Source organism: Ochlerotatus camptorhynchus, unplaced genomic scaffold (assembly GCF_037179485.1).
Source record: "Ochlerotatus camptorhynchus isolate MF236.1 unplaced genomic scaffold, CSIRO-AGI_Acam_v1.1 ptg000078l, whole genome shotgun sequence".
Taxonomy (NCBI): Eukaryota; Metazoa; Arthropoda; class Insecta; order Diptera; family Culicidae; genus Ochlerotatus; species Ochlerotatus camptorhynchus.
This window is the reverse complement of record NW_027040568.1, coordinates 5,050,606-5,065,972: the sequence shown is the minus strand read 5'-3', so window position 1 is coordinate 5,065,972 and position 15,367 is coordinate 5,050,606. Positions and strand designations below refer to the sequence as shown.

The 15,367-nt window shown below is 38.7% G+C and overlaps 1 protein-coding gene across 4 annotated transcripts in view; it reads right to left on the bottom strand.

Moving 5' to 3' along the window:
- The window catches only part of Drip (drip), a 176,150-nt gene that overhangs the window by 139,303 nt on the left and 21,480 nt on the right, over positions 1-15,367 (bottom strand). For 3 of the 4 annotated variants that reach the window (XM_065217724.1, XM_065217725.1, XM_065217722.1), the window contains exon 2: positions 4,480-4,787. In XM_065217724.1, coding sequence (XP_065073796.1) covers positions 4,480-4,495 — 16 coding nt within the window. In that variant the 5' untranslated portion in view covers positions 4,496-4,787. Of the gene's footprint in view, positions 1-4,479; positions 4,788-4,868; positions 4,959-15,367 lie in introns of those variants that run through there. The other variant, XM_065217723.1, reaches the window with a different exon arrangement.

Below are 15,367 nucleotides of genomic sequence, written 5' to 3'. Positions count from 1 at the left end.
CAGCAGTCCTGGCGGTGTGTACTGTCGTAGTCCACCATAGTTTGTATACAACATAGAAAAAGAAAGCCTTCTCTATTCATTAGTCAGATCTATCAACCCATGTATGTTCAACATGATACAAAAATGAGCCCCATCAATATGTTTTGAATATTTTTTTTTATTAAAAAGCTTATCAAAATGTTATCTCTATTTTTAAAAATATTAGTTTTTTTTTTTTCCTTTGATTTGTTTTCCGTCGATCTTGTTTTCAGTGCTGAGCACCAATGCTACCGACGCCAGGGAGGCAGCTCCCACACCTGGACCCTACCTATCGACCCATCAACTCATGAACCGGGGACCAACGGCTTTACTTCCCTTCCGAAGGAAGGCGTGATCAGAGATGTTATGCCTCAGAACATCCCGGCAGCGCCGACTGGGATTGAACCCAGGCCTGCTGGGGTGAGAGGTAATCACGCTTACCACTACACCACCGGCGCCGCTAAAAAAAAATAAGTTGACCATTACAAAATTAACAAAAACCATACAAGAACCAAAAACCACAGAACACATTTTTTGATACCTTTAGCACACAATGCTGACTTTCACCATTAATTTCTGAGCAAAAAATATCAAAATAATTGTTAACACAAATAGTTCAAATATTTTACCAAAAGTTTTTGTTCTATGATTTTTTTTTAATTGTAAAGTGTCCAGCTTGAAAATTTCGCAAAAGATTTAACCTTTCATAAGTTTAAAAAAAATATATTACAAGCGGTCAATTTTCGATGTTTTATCCAAAACTATGGAAATTTTATACCGTGTATATTTATTTCTGAAAAGGAATTATTTTTTCGGACATTTTGAGTGGAAGTGACATTTTTGAGTTATGATTTGTGGAAAAAATATCGTATACACCATTTTAAAATTTTACAAGATTCAAAATGACCGAGTTTGATCAAATGTTAATGATGTTCAAAGTTTCATGCCAATTGGAGAAGGTCGTGTTAGATCGAATCGTCATTTGGTAGGTTGCTCATTTGTTGGAAACTTTTTTATGAAATCTTATTCCAAATAGGGTAGAGAACTACTTCGGCCTAATCGTCCATTTTGGGCCTATCGAGCAGAAAACTTCAAATAAATCCATGATTTCAGAGTTAACATGTCAATTATGCGTTTTGTACGATACTTAAGTTAATAAGCTACGAAACGAAGTCAAAGAAAACGCGTGATTCATACGTTTGCACCCATAATTCCCAAAAACAAAAGAAGCGCTCCAATCGAATCAGTTTTCATCTTCATCCGATAAGCCGAAGTGAATTCATTGGCTTTTCAATGGCGTTTCAATGCGTTAGACCGAGCTTAGAATCCGTAGGCCGAGTTTGGCGTCAAGAAACAGTTTTAGACTTTTGACAATATCTCAACGATTGGATTCTCTTTATCAAATCTTATGGTACGTACGGAAGGGTAAATAAATTTGGAAGCCATCAGTAATAATAACATTTCGTTTGGTGCTAAACTGCGCTAGAATAAGAAAGACTAAGTGCGGGTTGTGCTTAATAGACCGGAAATGGGGTAGTTAACCCTACTAACTTTTAAGGAATTTTCATGCTTAACACTTAAAAATTAGCAAAAATCGTAGATCAGCAGCCTTTGGTCATTAGACTGGCCATCATTTTTTTTTCAACGAGCCAACCCCTAGATTTGTGCCATTAGGTGAGAAAACCACTGTCTGAAAATTTCAGCTCATTCGGTTGTAACACGAACTGGCGCTTTTGATTTAAAATTGATATGGTGATATTGGTTTAAATGTATGGAGAAATAACATTCCTACACTCTTTCGTGCATATAACGGTTCAGCACATTCGACTCAGCTCAGCACATTAAGCACACGTAGCTTAAACTATAAGGAACAACTTTGCTCAAGACAGCATCACTATTGAAGTTAGTATTATGGAGATATTAATTAATTATGTACATTCTGCTCGTTATTGCAACAAAATACAGACAGTTTATGCAACGTATCAGCTGGATTACCACTAAAAATAAAAGTTCATATTTTCCACAGGCCAACATCCAGGCTCGTGTCTTTTGGTGCGATAACCACTCTTTAAATGTTTCAGCTCTTTTCGGCGTTACACGGGCTGGCGCTTTTGGTTTAATGTTTATATAGGAGATTTGGTTGAAATTTTCATATAGGGAAGGTCCATTAATTATGATACGCAAATTTGGCCCATTTTCAAACACCTCCCCCCTTTGTCACATTTTTTGTATGGACCTTGATTTTTTTTTTGTATGGCTCGTCACAGTTTCCAAATCCCTCCCTCCCCACTAAAAGTGTGACATCATTAATGGACGATCCCATACAAAATGCTCATATACAATCAAAAGCGAATATATCAATGATGCAATCTTCAACAAAGTTGTTACTCATTAATTGAACTAGAAGTTATGAAAATCTGAATTAAATCAAATTTATAATATATAATCAGGAATTTTATTATGATCGATGGAGTATAGGAGTGTCATTTTTTCATGTTTCTTATTCAAATTCCCCATACAAAATTCAAACTAAAAGCGCCACCTCATCCTACCTAATGAGCTAAAACTTTCAGAGAATGGTTTTCTCACCTAAAGGCACAAATTTAGAGGTTGGCCCGTGGAAAATTAGAACTTTTATTTTTTGGGCCAGTCTATTATGATACTTTTTTTTATGTTTGGGCAAACGTTTCGTGATTTATGTGATTTATGTAGGGTTTAAAAGACCCTATAATTTTTTTCAAGACATGGTTCAATTTATGGAAAAAAAAATTAAAATGTTCAAATATTTAACATAAAAGTTGAAAATTTGCATTCCTTGTCGATTCTGTGTTCAACTTGAAAATTGCAATGCAATCAGTATTTGAAATAAACTTTCAAATAAAATTTATTAAAGCAAATATTAAAAGTTTTAGATATTCATATTTTTATCGATTTGTTTGCCCATAATAACGATTAGAATTTCGTGATAATTGTGTGAAGTGAAAATCATCATTTCGTTGCGAAATTTGCACAAACATAGACTTTTTCGAAGATAGAAAAAATAATCTAGCACATGTTGTTCCTGATCTTACGGATATTTGTACTTGAACGGAGATGAGATTTGAACTTGGGACCACAACTTAAAAAGAGAGATTTCTACATTTTTGGCTGCTGGCTCATCAACCATTTATTGGTCATCGGTATTGTATTGGGCTTATTTCGATGAGTGTGTAAGAAGTTAGAGCTATTTTAGGAAAACTATATTTCCCAAAAAACACATTTTCTTGAAATACAATAAGCCAAACATATTGAAATTTTGCTAATCTATAGTCATAATAAAGATCTTTAAAATGCCGCTAATTTAACTAAAATCCGCCTACTATGTAAAAGTTTAAAATTGACCGTTTTACTGTAATTACTCAAACTTCATACATACTCTGCCAATAACGTCCAAAGTTATACTGATAAATCAATAAGTAGTTGTTCAACAAATCTATCTAGTCACAGTTTTTCAAAAAATTGTCCATTCAGGTTTATGCTCAATTTTGAAATACACTATATGTGTGGGAGAATGGTAAATAACGCACGCCATGGGTTAGAACGCACTTTTTCATTTTATTTTGAGTTTTTCTTTGAATTTTGAATCCAATTCTAGGATTTATCATGCACCATTTCGAGTTCAAATGCTATGCTAGAAGTGCTGCTTGATAAGACAAGTTGCGAAAAAGCAATGAAAAATACAAATGAATGTCAGCTGGTGCGTTCTGCCCAGGGGATGCGTTGTATACCATTGTCCCCTATGCCAGGTATGACCCCATCTTCATCAGATTAATGAAGAATACCTTACAGAATTTTATTTAACGTTAGGGCTAGTATAGGAAGACTAAAGCTTAATGGAAATAAAAAATGTTGATAATCAATGATAATTCGATATCACCAGACATTTTCGGGCCAAAGACGTGTGACAAAGGACGGTGTAAAGATTTATCCTTAGAGCCTAAAAGCTAGGGTAGTGGTGGCCAAAGTGTGGCTCGCGGGTGGCACTTCGTGCTTGGATCTCTATATGCAGCAACCTTAGCTTGAATTTATTTTTTGCATTACGAATGTACGGCTGAAATTATTGGGAAATACACAAAATTCAACTTGTGTATAATAATAATAAAAGCTTTTGTATCCTTGCCACCTCACATGTTTTATTCAAAAACAACAAGGGCCCTGCTAAGGATTGACAACAATATTTGCTCTCAGTTTTTTTTTTAAATAATCGTAAAGCTTAACGTGTCGGTCCCCAGTTTCCCAAACAAGCACTTCTTTAGTGTGATTCTATGACTGAATAACACGTTCACCAACAAGAATATTCAACTGATTTGCAATTATTCTGATTAGCAGCCGAGTGGCTATGTTAATTATAAAGTAGTGCTGCAATATTTCTAGTCGAATGATGCATATTAATAAATTCTCGCCTCAAGAAGCCGAACTCACCTGCACTTTCGGTCATTTTATCAAACTACTCCTTCTTTGCCGTAACAGCCAAACCTTTGCCTAAACTCACAACAACACTTGGCGCGGTGCCCAATATTTTCCAGCACCAATCAACCGTGAAAAGTAATTTTTCCGCTATTGCACTTTTTTTCTGCTCCAAAGCCACTCACAACACTAAAACTTATTTTTTCGCTCTTCTCGCTTGGATTGGTTTGTCACGTCGAGATGTATTTCTTTTCACTTTTCCCCGACGTTCCGCAGAAGACGATTACGGTTCGATAACGGCACACTCGAAGATCGCTGATTTTCTGTGTGGAAAGAAGGTAGAGAAAAAAAATGTAAACATGTATAGTGGAATCTTATTCACTATAAAATTGAAATAATAGTACAGAAGCTATAATCGAGATAAACACCCAGCACACGAGCCTCTAGCCAACAAGAGGCGTAGCAAATCTACGTTTAGTTATGACTGTTTGAACAGCTTTTCTTGCACGGTGCCCGGTTTTCTACTGAATAAAGCGAACGAGTGTGTGTGAACGTGATAAGTCTAATTATTACTTGTACCGGATGGATTACTTCGTTTTCTATAGCCTCTCCACCAGCAGATGGTTGAATAATGATTGCTGAATGAATTTCTTAATGTGGAAGATAGGTATCGTCGCGCCACCTATCGATAATGAAAAAATAACCCTAACGATGGTGGAAATAACTCGGGCAAGTATGATGCTCCTAATCGTAATCCCAGCCACAAATATAGAAACGTTGCACGCTCTATACGCAAAGAGGTGGTTGTTCAAATTTTACAGCCCACGGTGATTGCTAAAACTCGGAGCAGCGACCGACACACGTAATTGTTGGCTGATAAGATTAGCATCCTGTAGGAACGGTAGTGCATAGTGCTTGACTAAAGGTTTTACTAAAGTGCAATTTATGCAATCTTGCCAGAGCAGGTGCTTGTAGAATGGACTAATAATAGCAATAATATTACATCACCGGACCAGTGGAAGAAGTTTTCCTTCTGAAGGAGACGAACAAACTCCTGAGGAACTCCCAGACTGTTTTTTTTCCTTGGTTTGTTTTCCATCCATCTTGTTTTCCGTGCTGAGCACCAATGCTACTGACGTCAGGGAGGCAGCTCCCACCCCTGGACCCTACCTATCGATCCATCAACTCATAAACCGGGGACCAACGGCTTTACTTCCCGGCGGCGCCGACTGGAATTGAACCCTGGCCTGCTGGGGTGTGAGGTATCATGCTTTCCACTACACCACCGTTGCCGCTATCTCCCAGACTGTCATCCAACTTGGCGATAAAGAGTAACTTCAAATAGTGGTTGTTGAGCGTGTCCCAAGCAGCCAGTAGGGTCAGCATCGGATCTGGATCCGGTAATAAATACTTTTCATCGGCTTCCGGATTCTTGCAGCATCTTATCTCAACCGTCATTTTCGTGGCCGCCTCTACACCTTGCCAAGCCAATCTCCATTGTTTTCTCGGATTCCTCATGTATTTGGAACCCCATTTTTTTAAATTCTGTCACTTGGCAGTATCATTTCCAGAGTCCCATCACTTCCGGTAAGAGACAAGGGCTGAAATTCTCTCCAATACAGTGAGCGAAAATCCTATAAGCGCATGGATGTTTTCCAACATAAATTCTTGCATACTGCATAAGAATCCAATCCATCTATATTGATGTTTTGCGTGGCTTATACCTATGTCAGCTTGTGTGTTTAAATTTCCATTTGTTCCTTGGTTTTAAATTTTGCATGTAATTTCTATCATTGTAATGCGAAATTTTTATAAGAACGTCGATTTTTTTTTAATTTACTTTACCTTAACGTTGGATAACTGAAACTATCTGTGTGTGCTTGGGAACTATAATTTGTATGATAAAATCAAGTATTTTGGGTTTCATATAGTTTTTAAACTATACATAAACAAAGCCTTTAAAATGCATTAGAAAGAGTTTTTTTTTATTTAGAAATGCGTATATTTGTTCTTGAATTGAAGAATATTGGCTTGAGTAATAACAAAACAGCTCGGAGAATCACTTTGTTTTTGTTAATTACTTTATTTATACAGACTCAATCGAATAAGAATCACTTATGAAATTGGAGAAAATAAAAGCCAGCTTCTCAATTTTATTCGAGCATTGAATTGTATCATACGGCTTTTTCTTTTCCTTTGGTTTGTTTTCCGTGCTGAGCACCAATGCTACCGACGCCAGAGAGGCAGCTCCCACACCTGGACTCTACCTATCAACCCATCAACTCATGAACCGGGGACCAACGGCTTTACTTCCCCTTCCGAAGGAAGGCGTGATCAGAGATGTTATGCCTCAAAATATCCCGGCGGCGCCGACTGGGATTGAACCCAGGCCTGCTGGGGTGAGAGGTAATCACGCTTACCAATACACCACCGGCGCCGCTCTAATATTATACGGCTTGAGGACACTAGAAAATTCCTCATAAATAAAGTAGGAACATGAGCCTCCAATATTGCGCAGACATTTATTCAAAAATCTCAACCTTACTATAAGGTATATTAAGGGAAAGCATACCGCTCCGAAAAAAATTGAGTTTCGATTTTTCTAAAATTATTGGGAAAAGATATCACAAATCTAATACAATCAAATTTTTTCGTATTTTTTAAAGAAAATTCACGTGCAAAAATATTTTTCGTAATTTATCATGGCATAAAGTTGGACTCAAAAAACCACAAAACATCAACTGTTCGGTTTTGCTGGGAGTCCAATATTTTTTCATGATGAGATAGAAAAACTATTTTTACATGTAAATTTTCTCAAGAATCTAAGGAAGAAACTGATTTTCTTGGGGCGATAATCTTCCCCTTAAGACAACATTTAGCTTAGAAACATATATCTTGGATATTAAAGGATTTAAAATTTTAGTGTTATCTAGCTAGTAGGAATTTAATGTTGTCAGTCCTGCTGTGAGTAATATTGGCACAATCTACGCATACATCCCAAGTTAAAATTGAATACAAATATTGAAGGTCTTCGTTTTATGATGTGGGTCCATCTTTCGTATGAAGGAAGAACGTCAATTGTATCCATCAACCAGAATGATCTCGGAATACTTTTTAGAACTTCTTCCAGATGTTTTGATGACATTTAAAGAAAACAATTTCAACTTCCAACGCAATAATGCCACAATTCACCTGAGAAAGGGGCCAAAAACATGTTTTTATTGCAGAATATCCAGATTTTGAACTGGTCAGGATGTAACACTGATCTGAATTCCATTGAAAATTGTTTGGGGATCCTGAAAAGATGGGTGTACACAGCGGTATACAGCAGTTTGAAACAGCTGTTTCCTCTGTTTAGGACCTAACACCACTGCGACCAGTATTTTGATATATTGTAGTATATTCCGTGTCCTTAGTTTAGTGCATCAGAACCCTAGTCTTAACCACTTCAACCTAGGGAACAACGAATTGAAGGTAAGGAATGACATAGATGAAGACTAACTAACTTATATTTTCCTTGTTTCAAGATCATCCTCAGTGGACAAAGCCTTGTCACTATCTAAGATGTGTTCCTTTGATTACTGAACAATCCTGTTCCCCTAGTTTGAAGTAGTCAGGACTAGGAATCGGTGGTAGATCTTACATCTCGTAACGTACCACGAAAAGGTGGTCCACCCACGTTACGGGGTTGGAACAGTTTGTCTACTACAACTTTGTGGCAGACGTCATTTCGATCAGAAGTGCCGTTTACATGTTTCCATTTTTACCCTTCTTACAAAGAAGGGTATAGATATCACTTGAAAAACCGACTATCGATCCTAGGCCAGTGTCATATACCATTCGACTCAGCTCGACGAGATCGGAACATGTCTGTGTGTGTGTGTGTGTGTGTGTGTACGTGTGTATGTGTGTATGTGTGTGTGTATGTAACGAAATGAATGCGCTCACGTTTCTCAGCAAGCGCTCAACCGATTTGGACAAACTCGGCGCCAAATGATAGGTCTTGGGGTCTCATTGAACGCTATGGAACGGTTTTGGAATCTGTGAACCGGTTCCGGAGATATGGCCGGAATAAGATCCGGTGAATATGGGCCTTCACGCTGGATTTAACGGAAAACGTATCAAAACCATCATGCGACACATCAAATTACTACAGAATTCAAAAATAAGATCAATGCAAGTCGTGTTAAGTGTTCCAGACCACATTGGACACACTTGGACATGTTCCGGGTACCCAGGGGAAGTTGCTTGAGTATGAATTGAATTAAAACCCATTAAATCACATTAAAATACGATGATAAGGTGATTGGTAGCCTCACCAAATAGACTACACCCGGATATATTCCGGGTACCCCCAGGCAGTGGCGTAGCGTCACTGGATGACACGGGGGTGGGGGGCTTGGTCACTGATAATACTACTGATAATAAATAAACTTGAATAAGTAAGAAGGGTCTGATCACACCATAGGTGAATAAATTCGGGTTTTTTTCCTTATAATGGCACAACTTCTAATTTCACGTTCGCAATTTGAATATTGAAAAGATTAATTAAATACCCAGAAAAGCCTGTAAAAATTCTTGCTTTAACATCTGCAAATCTCATTTCAATTTTAATTCTCACAACAGGTTATCATGAAATTTTTACACAATTCATGTATCACTGCCAAAGTCATTTCCAACTTCAGCAGTCCTTCCATAACCTCACCACTGGAAATCGTGCCTGCTACTGGTTGGCAAATTCCCCAGCATAACATAATCAACGCTATCGATCATTGACTCACCCCGACTACGGTTGGTTACACGTTTGATGATCTTGAAATAGCAGCATCAGCCCCAATGATCAACGATCGTAGGGTCCCGCCAGGCTGTAGCACTGGCACCTTGGTAAAACTAGATTAGCGCACTAAACTTTTCCACACATGGGGCAGCACTTGCACTTGCGCTCACTTTCAAAGTGAGCTCTAGCCTAAAACCGGTCCGGTTTGAAAGCCAGTGACTGTCTCGCATGTCAACGACTAGCTCTTTTGCCAACTGACCGACTGCGACCATCATCAGCACCAGCCAGCCACCAGCACCAGCACCGTCGTGGAATGTATCCAAAGAGACATGTATGCATGGTAGGTACTTTCGCATTTTAGCCGCAGTGAAACTTCGCTGTATTGATTCTGATTTGAGCACACACGCCATGGGTGAAGTCCGTGTGTCTATGTCGGTATGCATGCCGGAGATACATCTAACCATCAATAATGTGCCCTGTGCCACTGGACCGGATTTGGAGGATTGATTCTCGTGATTCAGTTCTCCTCCCTGCATTGACACGCTTCAATGAATTCGGTCCACAACACGCTGCACAAAAGCGCGAACTTGTACACATGGCTAGATTAATTGCAGCATTCATTCGCGCTGTCTTACCATCGCATCGTCATCGTTGCTCGGTCGGCCGCCGAAGAAGAAAGTAGGTTGATTTATGGCTGATCTTAATACGTGCTCGTTATGTACAATCGCGGCTCTTTTTGTCTTGTGCCTTTCTGGCTCATTGCACCGGGGGAGAAAAATAGTAAAATGGGCAAAGGTATGAACGTATCGGCATCGAATCCGAACGAAGGAGTTATGACTTGGAGTGGATCGGCCGGGTAGCTCATTTGTACTTTACTCGGAGGTTATTTTAATCTCTTGGCCACTACGCTAGTCAGTGGTTAGCTAGCACGGGTTTATCAACGAATGCCGAGTGGCTTGATAGAAGAACGCTAGGTAACGTCCTCGTGTGGTAAAATTTACGATTTGCTGCATTCAGTCTAGCTGCAATAAAGGGGTGCAACTAAGAAAGGATAAACTAACAAAGAAGCCTCATAAGCGTCCTCAGGTTCCAGAAAAGGGAGCAAAATGCTGTTTTTATCAAAATTATAGGCTATCTATACCATTCTGAGAATCATTCTTCCTAATTTATGCGTTGGGATCATGCATAAGGTACACAGCAAAAAAATAATTTTGATATCACATCAAAGTGGATGCACTACAATCATGTCCAAAATTTCATGTAATTTTTATGACCACATAAATAAACAAATGCAGTAAAAGCAGCGTAATGTCAGTTCATGCATTGTATTAATGATAATTTTGTCCTTTTTAGCAAGTAATATTACACCATATTTTCGACATGATTGTAGTGCATCCACTTTGACGTGATATCAAAATTATTTTTTTGCTGTGTATAAAAAAACTACCCACTCCCCCTTTACGTCATGTTTTCCAAACCATGTGAGTTGCATTTCACAAATGCATTTACCAACGGAAGGGGTAAATCTCAGCGTTTCTCAGTTCAAGGATCGGTGATCCACTGGTGAGTTTGATAGGACTCAACTGCTGCACCAGGGTGTCTAAGCTTAGTAGTTTCCATGATAGTAGCTGCCTGGCAGCAGATCTTCCTTGACGATCTACCACAATCTTGACGAACTTCTTCCATTTCTGAACGCGAACAGTACCCCAATCGTGGCTCATTTAGCCTGGAACCATCGCCGTTCCTACCTTCTTTCCATGCTGGTTCATGCCTATCTGAAATTTTTTGGGACTCCTCTCCTCTTGGGGTCTCCTAACAATCGCTACAGCAGCTCAGTATACTATGAAGTACAGATTATCCAGGTACTGGGCCGTCTCCAGATACAATGGGGAAAACTTTTATAATCTTGAGTGCATCCGTCGACTTGCGGGTGTACTGCACCTTCGATATTCTGTGGCGCGAAAATGGGATCGTTGCTCGAAAATGTGCCACTGCGTGGTGGTAGACCAAACCACGTAATAGTTGCTGATCAGGTATAAAGGGTGTATTGTATAATGGCTCACCGAAAGTCTTCTGTAACTTTTGAACCGTATGAGTAAAAAAACTTGAAAATTTGAGTAAATCTTATTCATAGTGTATTGTTTACATCTATCAAGTTTCATAGTTATGCATACAGTAGTTCCAGTCATGCTATCGAAACAATAAATTGTCCGTGAAAAAAATGTGTGCTAAAAGCTTGGCATTGCAAATACAACTGCGTCTCGTGTGATAAGAAACTTCAAGGAGCGTCTGAGTGCCATAAGGAACGAAGGAAGAAATCGTAAAAGTGGTCCAATGTACAGTAAAATTGCCAGGAAAGTGGTATAACAGTGCTAGAACCGCCCAGATGTCGCTAAGAAGTCCAAGGTGTCAGTCTTGTGTAGAAAACCATGAAGCGTGCTGGGTTATATGTTACAAGGTGCAAAAATCCCCAAACCGGAATAAAAAGCCTAACATCACTGCGAAAACCCGCTGCCCGGAAACTTTACACGAAGTGCAACTTACGTCAAGGCCGACTTCCGTCAACTTCCTGGGCAAGAATATTTCGTTGCCAAGTCTAAGTTCGATGTTGTCGAGGATGTTTGAAAGAGATAATTTCTTTTGCAAAGAAGTTCCTGATCTAGCAGGCGATTTGTGGATGTGCACAGCAAAAAATAGATTTTAACATTACATCCAAGAGGATGCACTTCAATCATGTCGAAAATCTCATGTAATTTTTATGGCCACAAAAATAAACAAATGCAGTAAAATCAGCGTAATGTCAATTCATGCACTGTATTAATGATAATTTTGTCCTTTTTGGCAAGTAATATTACACCATATTTTCAACACGAGTGAAGTGCATCCACTTTGATGTGATATCAAAATTATTTTTTTGCTGTGTGGTGAAATAAGCGCTCCATTCATCACTTTCGGAACAATCAACGGTGCGATTTACACGGAAGAGTGCCTGAAGGAGCGCCTCTTGCCATTCATAAGGAAGCACAAAGGATCAACTCGGTTTTGGCCAGATCTAGCATCCTGTCACTACGCTCCAAACATGTTGGAGTGATACCGAGCCCACGGAGTCAATTTTGTGGCAAAAGATATGAACCCATCAAATTCACCAGAACTTCGCCCAATTGAAAAATTCTGGGCAATTATTAATTCGAAACTTTGCAAAAATCCCAAAACTATTAAACAGGGCTGGAGTTGAAAAGAATTTGGGTAAAAACATATTAGTATTTTTTCATTCCCTGAAAATTTCAAGAAAATCCGATAATCGGTTTAATTGAGGTGAGTAAATATGTGTGTGCCAGTGTTATAGAATACACCCTTTAGTAACTATATGTATAGTCTGGCGGAGACAATGACGGGAGCCAACATGACCTGTCATTTGCCGAAGTCAATCGAGCATTACTGCTTCTATATCGATCAATATGGTGGAAGTATTGTAATCGTGACGATAATTAAATCGATCAAAAATTAAATCATTGGAGGTTATTCATCAATGAAGTCTTAAAAGCAATATTTTTGCGTTTTTCGCGAGGAGCATCAAAGCGGCTAATGAATTAACGACGAACTTTAAAAGGATTTTATACGGAGAGTATGACAATTTGGCAAATGAATTGCAAGTATGCGATAAAATGTGCAAGTTTATCGATTATATTAAATATTTTATTATAAGCGATCATAAAAGCTGACCACGTCGAATTTTTGACGTGTGTGTGTGCAAGATCAATTTTCATTCTTCGCTTTCCATCTGGAATAACTTTAAAAAAAACTGCACGCATTGTGTCGAAATATTCAGCACTGAATGAAGAGCACTTTTACAAAAAACTGCTCTCAAAACATTCCTGAACCGATCACTAGGGGCCCTGATATAAAATATTATTTCCAGATTCCAACTGCACAACATGGAAATTTATGACAAAATATGGCTTCAAATATTTGCAATAAATTTTTCAATCATACTATGAGATTTTTAGCATGGAAAATTTGACAATACTTTTTCCAAAAAGAAGAAAACTAAAAAAACAGTGGAGCCATTGTTGCCATATTCCTGCAAAGAGGTGTTTCGCACTGCACTTACCATAGAAAATAGACTGGAGAATATATGATTCAATTCACTATCAATTAAAAATAACAATAAGAGTGAACTTTTTTTTTAATTTATCCATCGCTAGACGAAGATTTTCTGAAAATACTACAAAGTTGAGTAACCACTGCAGAATAGTGTAATAGGGACTGTATCAAAAATAAATTGTAAACAAAAGGTTCCTTCCAAATCCGTAAAATTTTATTTTATATGAAAAAATTGTGTGATTTTGTCATTAAAACTTAACAAAGTAAAACAAACCAAAACATAATCTTTAGAGGACTGGTCTCATGTTAGATTCAGTTCCTCTTATGAGGTTTCGGACAGTGCATCATTTGTATATATGATAATATCATTACATTACATAGCCAACGACGATTGTTGACGCTCACCATGAAGCTATTCAAATGAAATGATGTCCCGCCTCAAGCATATGTCATATTTTACAGAGAAAACAATTTTTTCGCCGTTTCATCCAAGTTCTATCTTACTAACGACCCTTACATATTATGTAAGGGGCTCGAATGTTTTGTCTAACCATTTTTACATACGGAGCAGAAGACCGTGGGTTTTATCAAAGGCCCCTTTACATTACTGAATTGATAGAGTCTTCAACCAACCATTCCAAAGATCACAAGGCTTAGCCGCGTCAATATATGAATCAATACATTATATCAAAACTACGATCGCATCTCTTATCAAGGTGAATCCATACCCAACGAACCCAACCTTCTAACAAAATACCGCTCCTGTGCACTTGTGGGGACGCAGAGATAAGCTTGGTCCCCAAAACAGCAAAGGTCACTCTAATATTCCTTCCCTACTCCCACTTGATTGCAAGGACGTGGCCGGCGCTGTAATTGATATTGAAAAATGGAAGATCACTCCTAAACCCATTCGGTTGATTTTTCGTGAAATTTCACTGGTTCTGATCAATCATGGAGTTGCAACCATTGATATGTGCAGTAAAAAAAACCTGTTATCCCAAAAATTCAGCAAGTTAGAATTTGGTTGTGGTTGTGGTTTAGCTTAATAAAAATGCGACTGTGTTTGTGCGAAGTGTTTTGGTGAAAAAATCCAGTTAAATTACCGTTTAAAGTCGTCATTTACCCTTCGTAAGAAGACTTGCAAAGTTTGTTTTTTTTTTCCTTTATTTGTTTTCCGTCGATCTTGTTTTCCGTACTGAATACCAATGCTACGCCAGGGAAGCAGCTCGCACGCACACCTGGTCGCTTCCTATCGACCGGGATAGATTTTATTCCTCGGAAAATCATGGCGGTGCCGACTGGGACTGAACTCAGGCCCTTTGGGGTGAGAAGCAATCACGCTTACCGTTACACCATCGGCACCGCTGCAAACTTTCTTTTTAAGTTAAAAACCCACCGTGCTTCAACCTACGTACACCGATGGGTCAAGACACTCGGTGGCATAGTGCGCTATTATCCCTTTGACCCATTCCCTTTCTCCCTCCCTCTGTCTCTCTCTGTTCCGCTCTTCCCAGTTCGAGTCTGTTGCTAGCTTTCGCTTTCCTCCGACCAGCTCAATGCAGTTAATCGTATTTTCAAAATCTACTATCATAATTTTAAAATGCAAAATAGAGCAGCCGCGCATACAAATAGAACTGCACTGAGCAAACTCCTGCACGCTCAAGAACATTCCTCGATAATGGGACTGCTATAGTTGGGAGGCTAGCCGGAAATCGTTCAACAGCAGCGCACCATAACGGGGGATTTTAACATACATTTCTACCGATGATGACCGGCGGCTAGTGGTGGTGGTGGCCGGCGCTAAAAGCATATTTATTTTGTGTTGAAAAGTTAGAACTGCTTTCCGTACACTTCCTGCTGGGAAAAGGTTGTGAAAATTGTATAATTTTGCAATTTTGAAATGGCGAAAAAATGTCAAACGGATACGAGCATGTGATTGAAATTTGCAGTTACCAATACCAAATGTAGGTATTGATATAACTGCGTTGGTTTGATTGACACTGAGTGAGTACCACACGATGT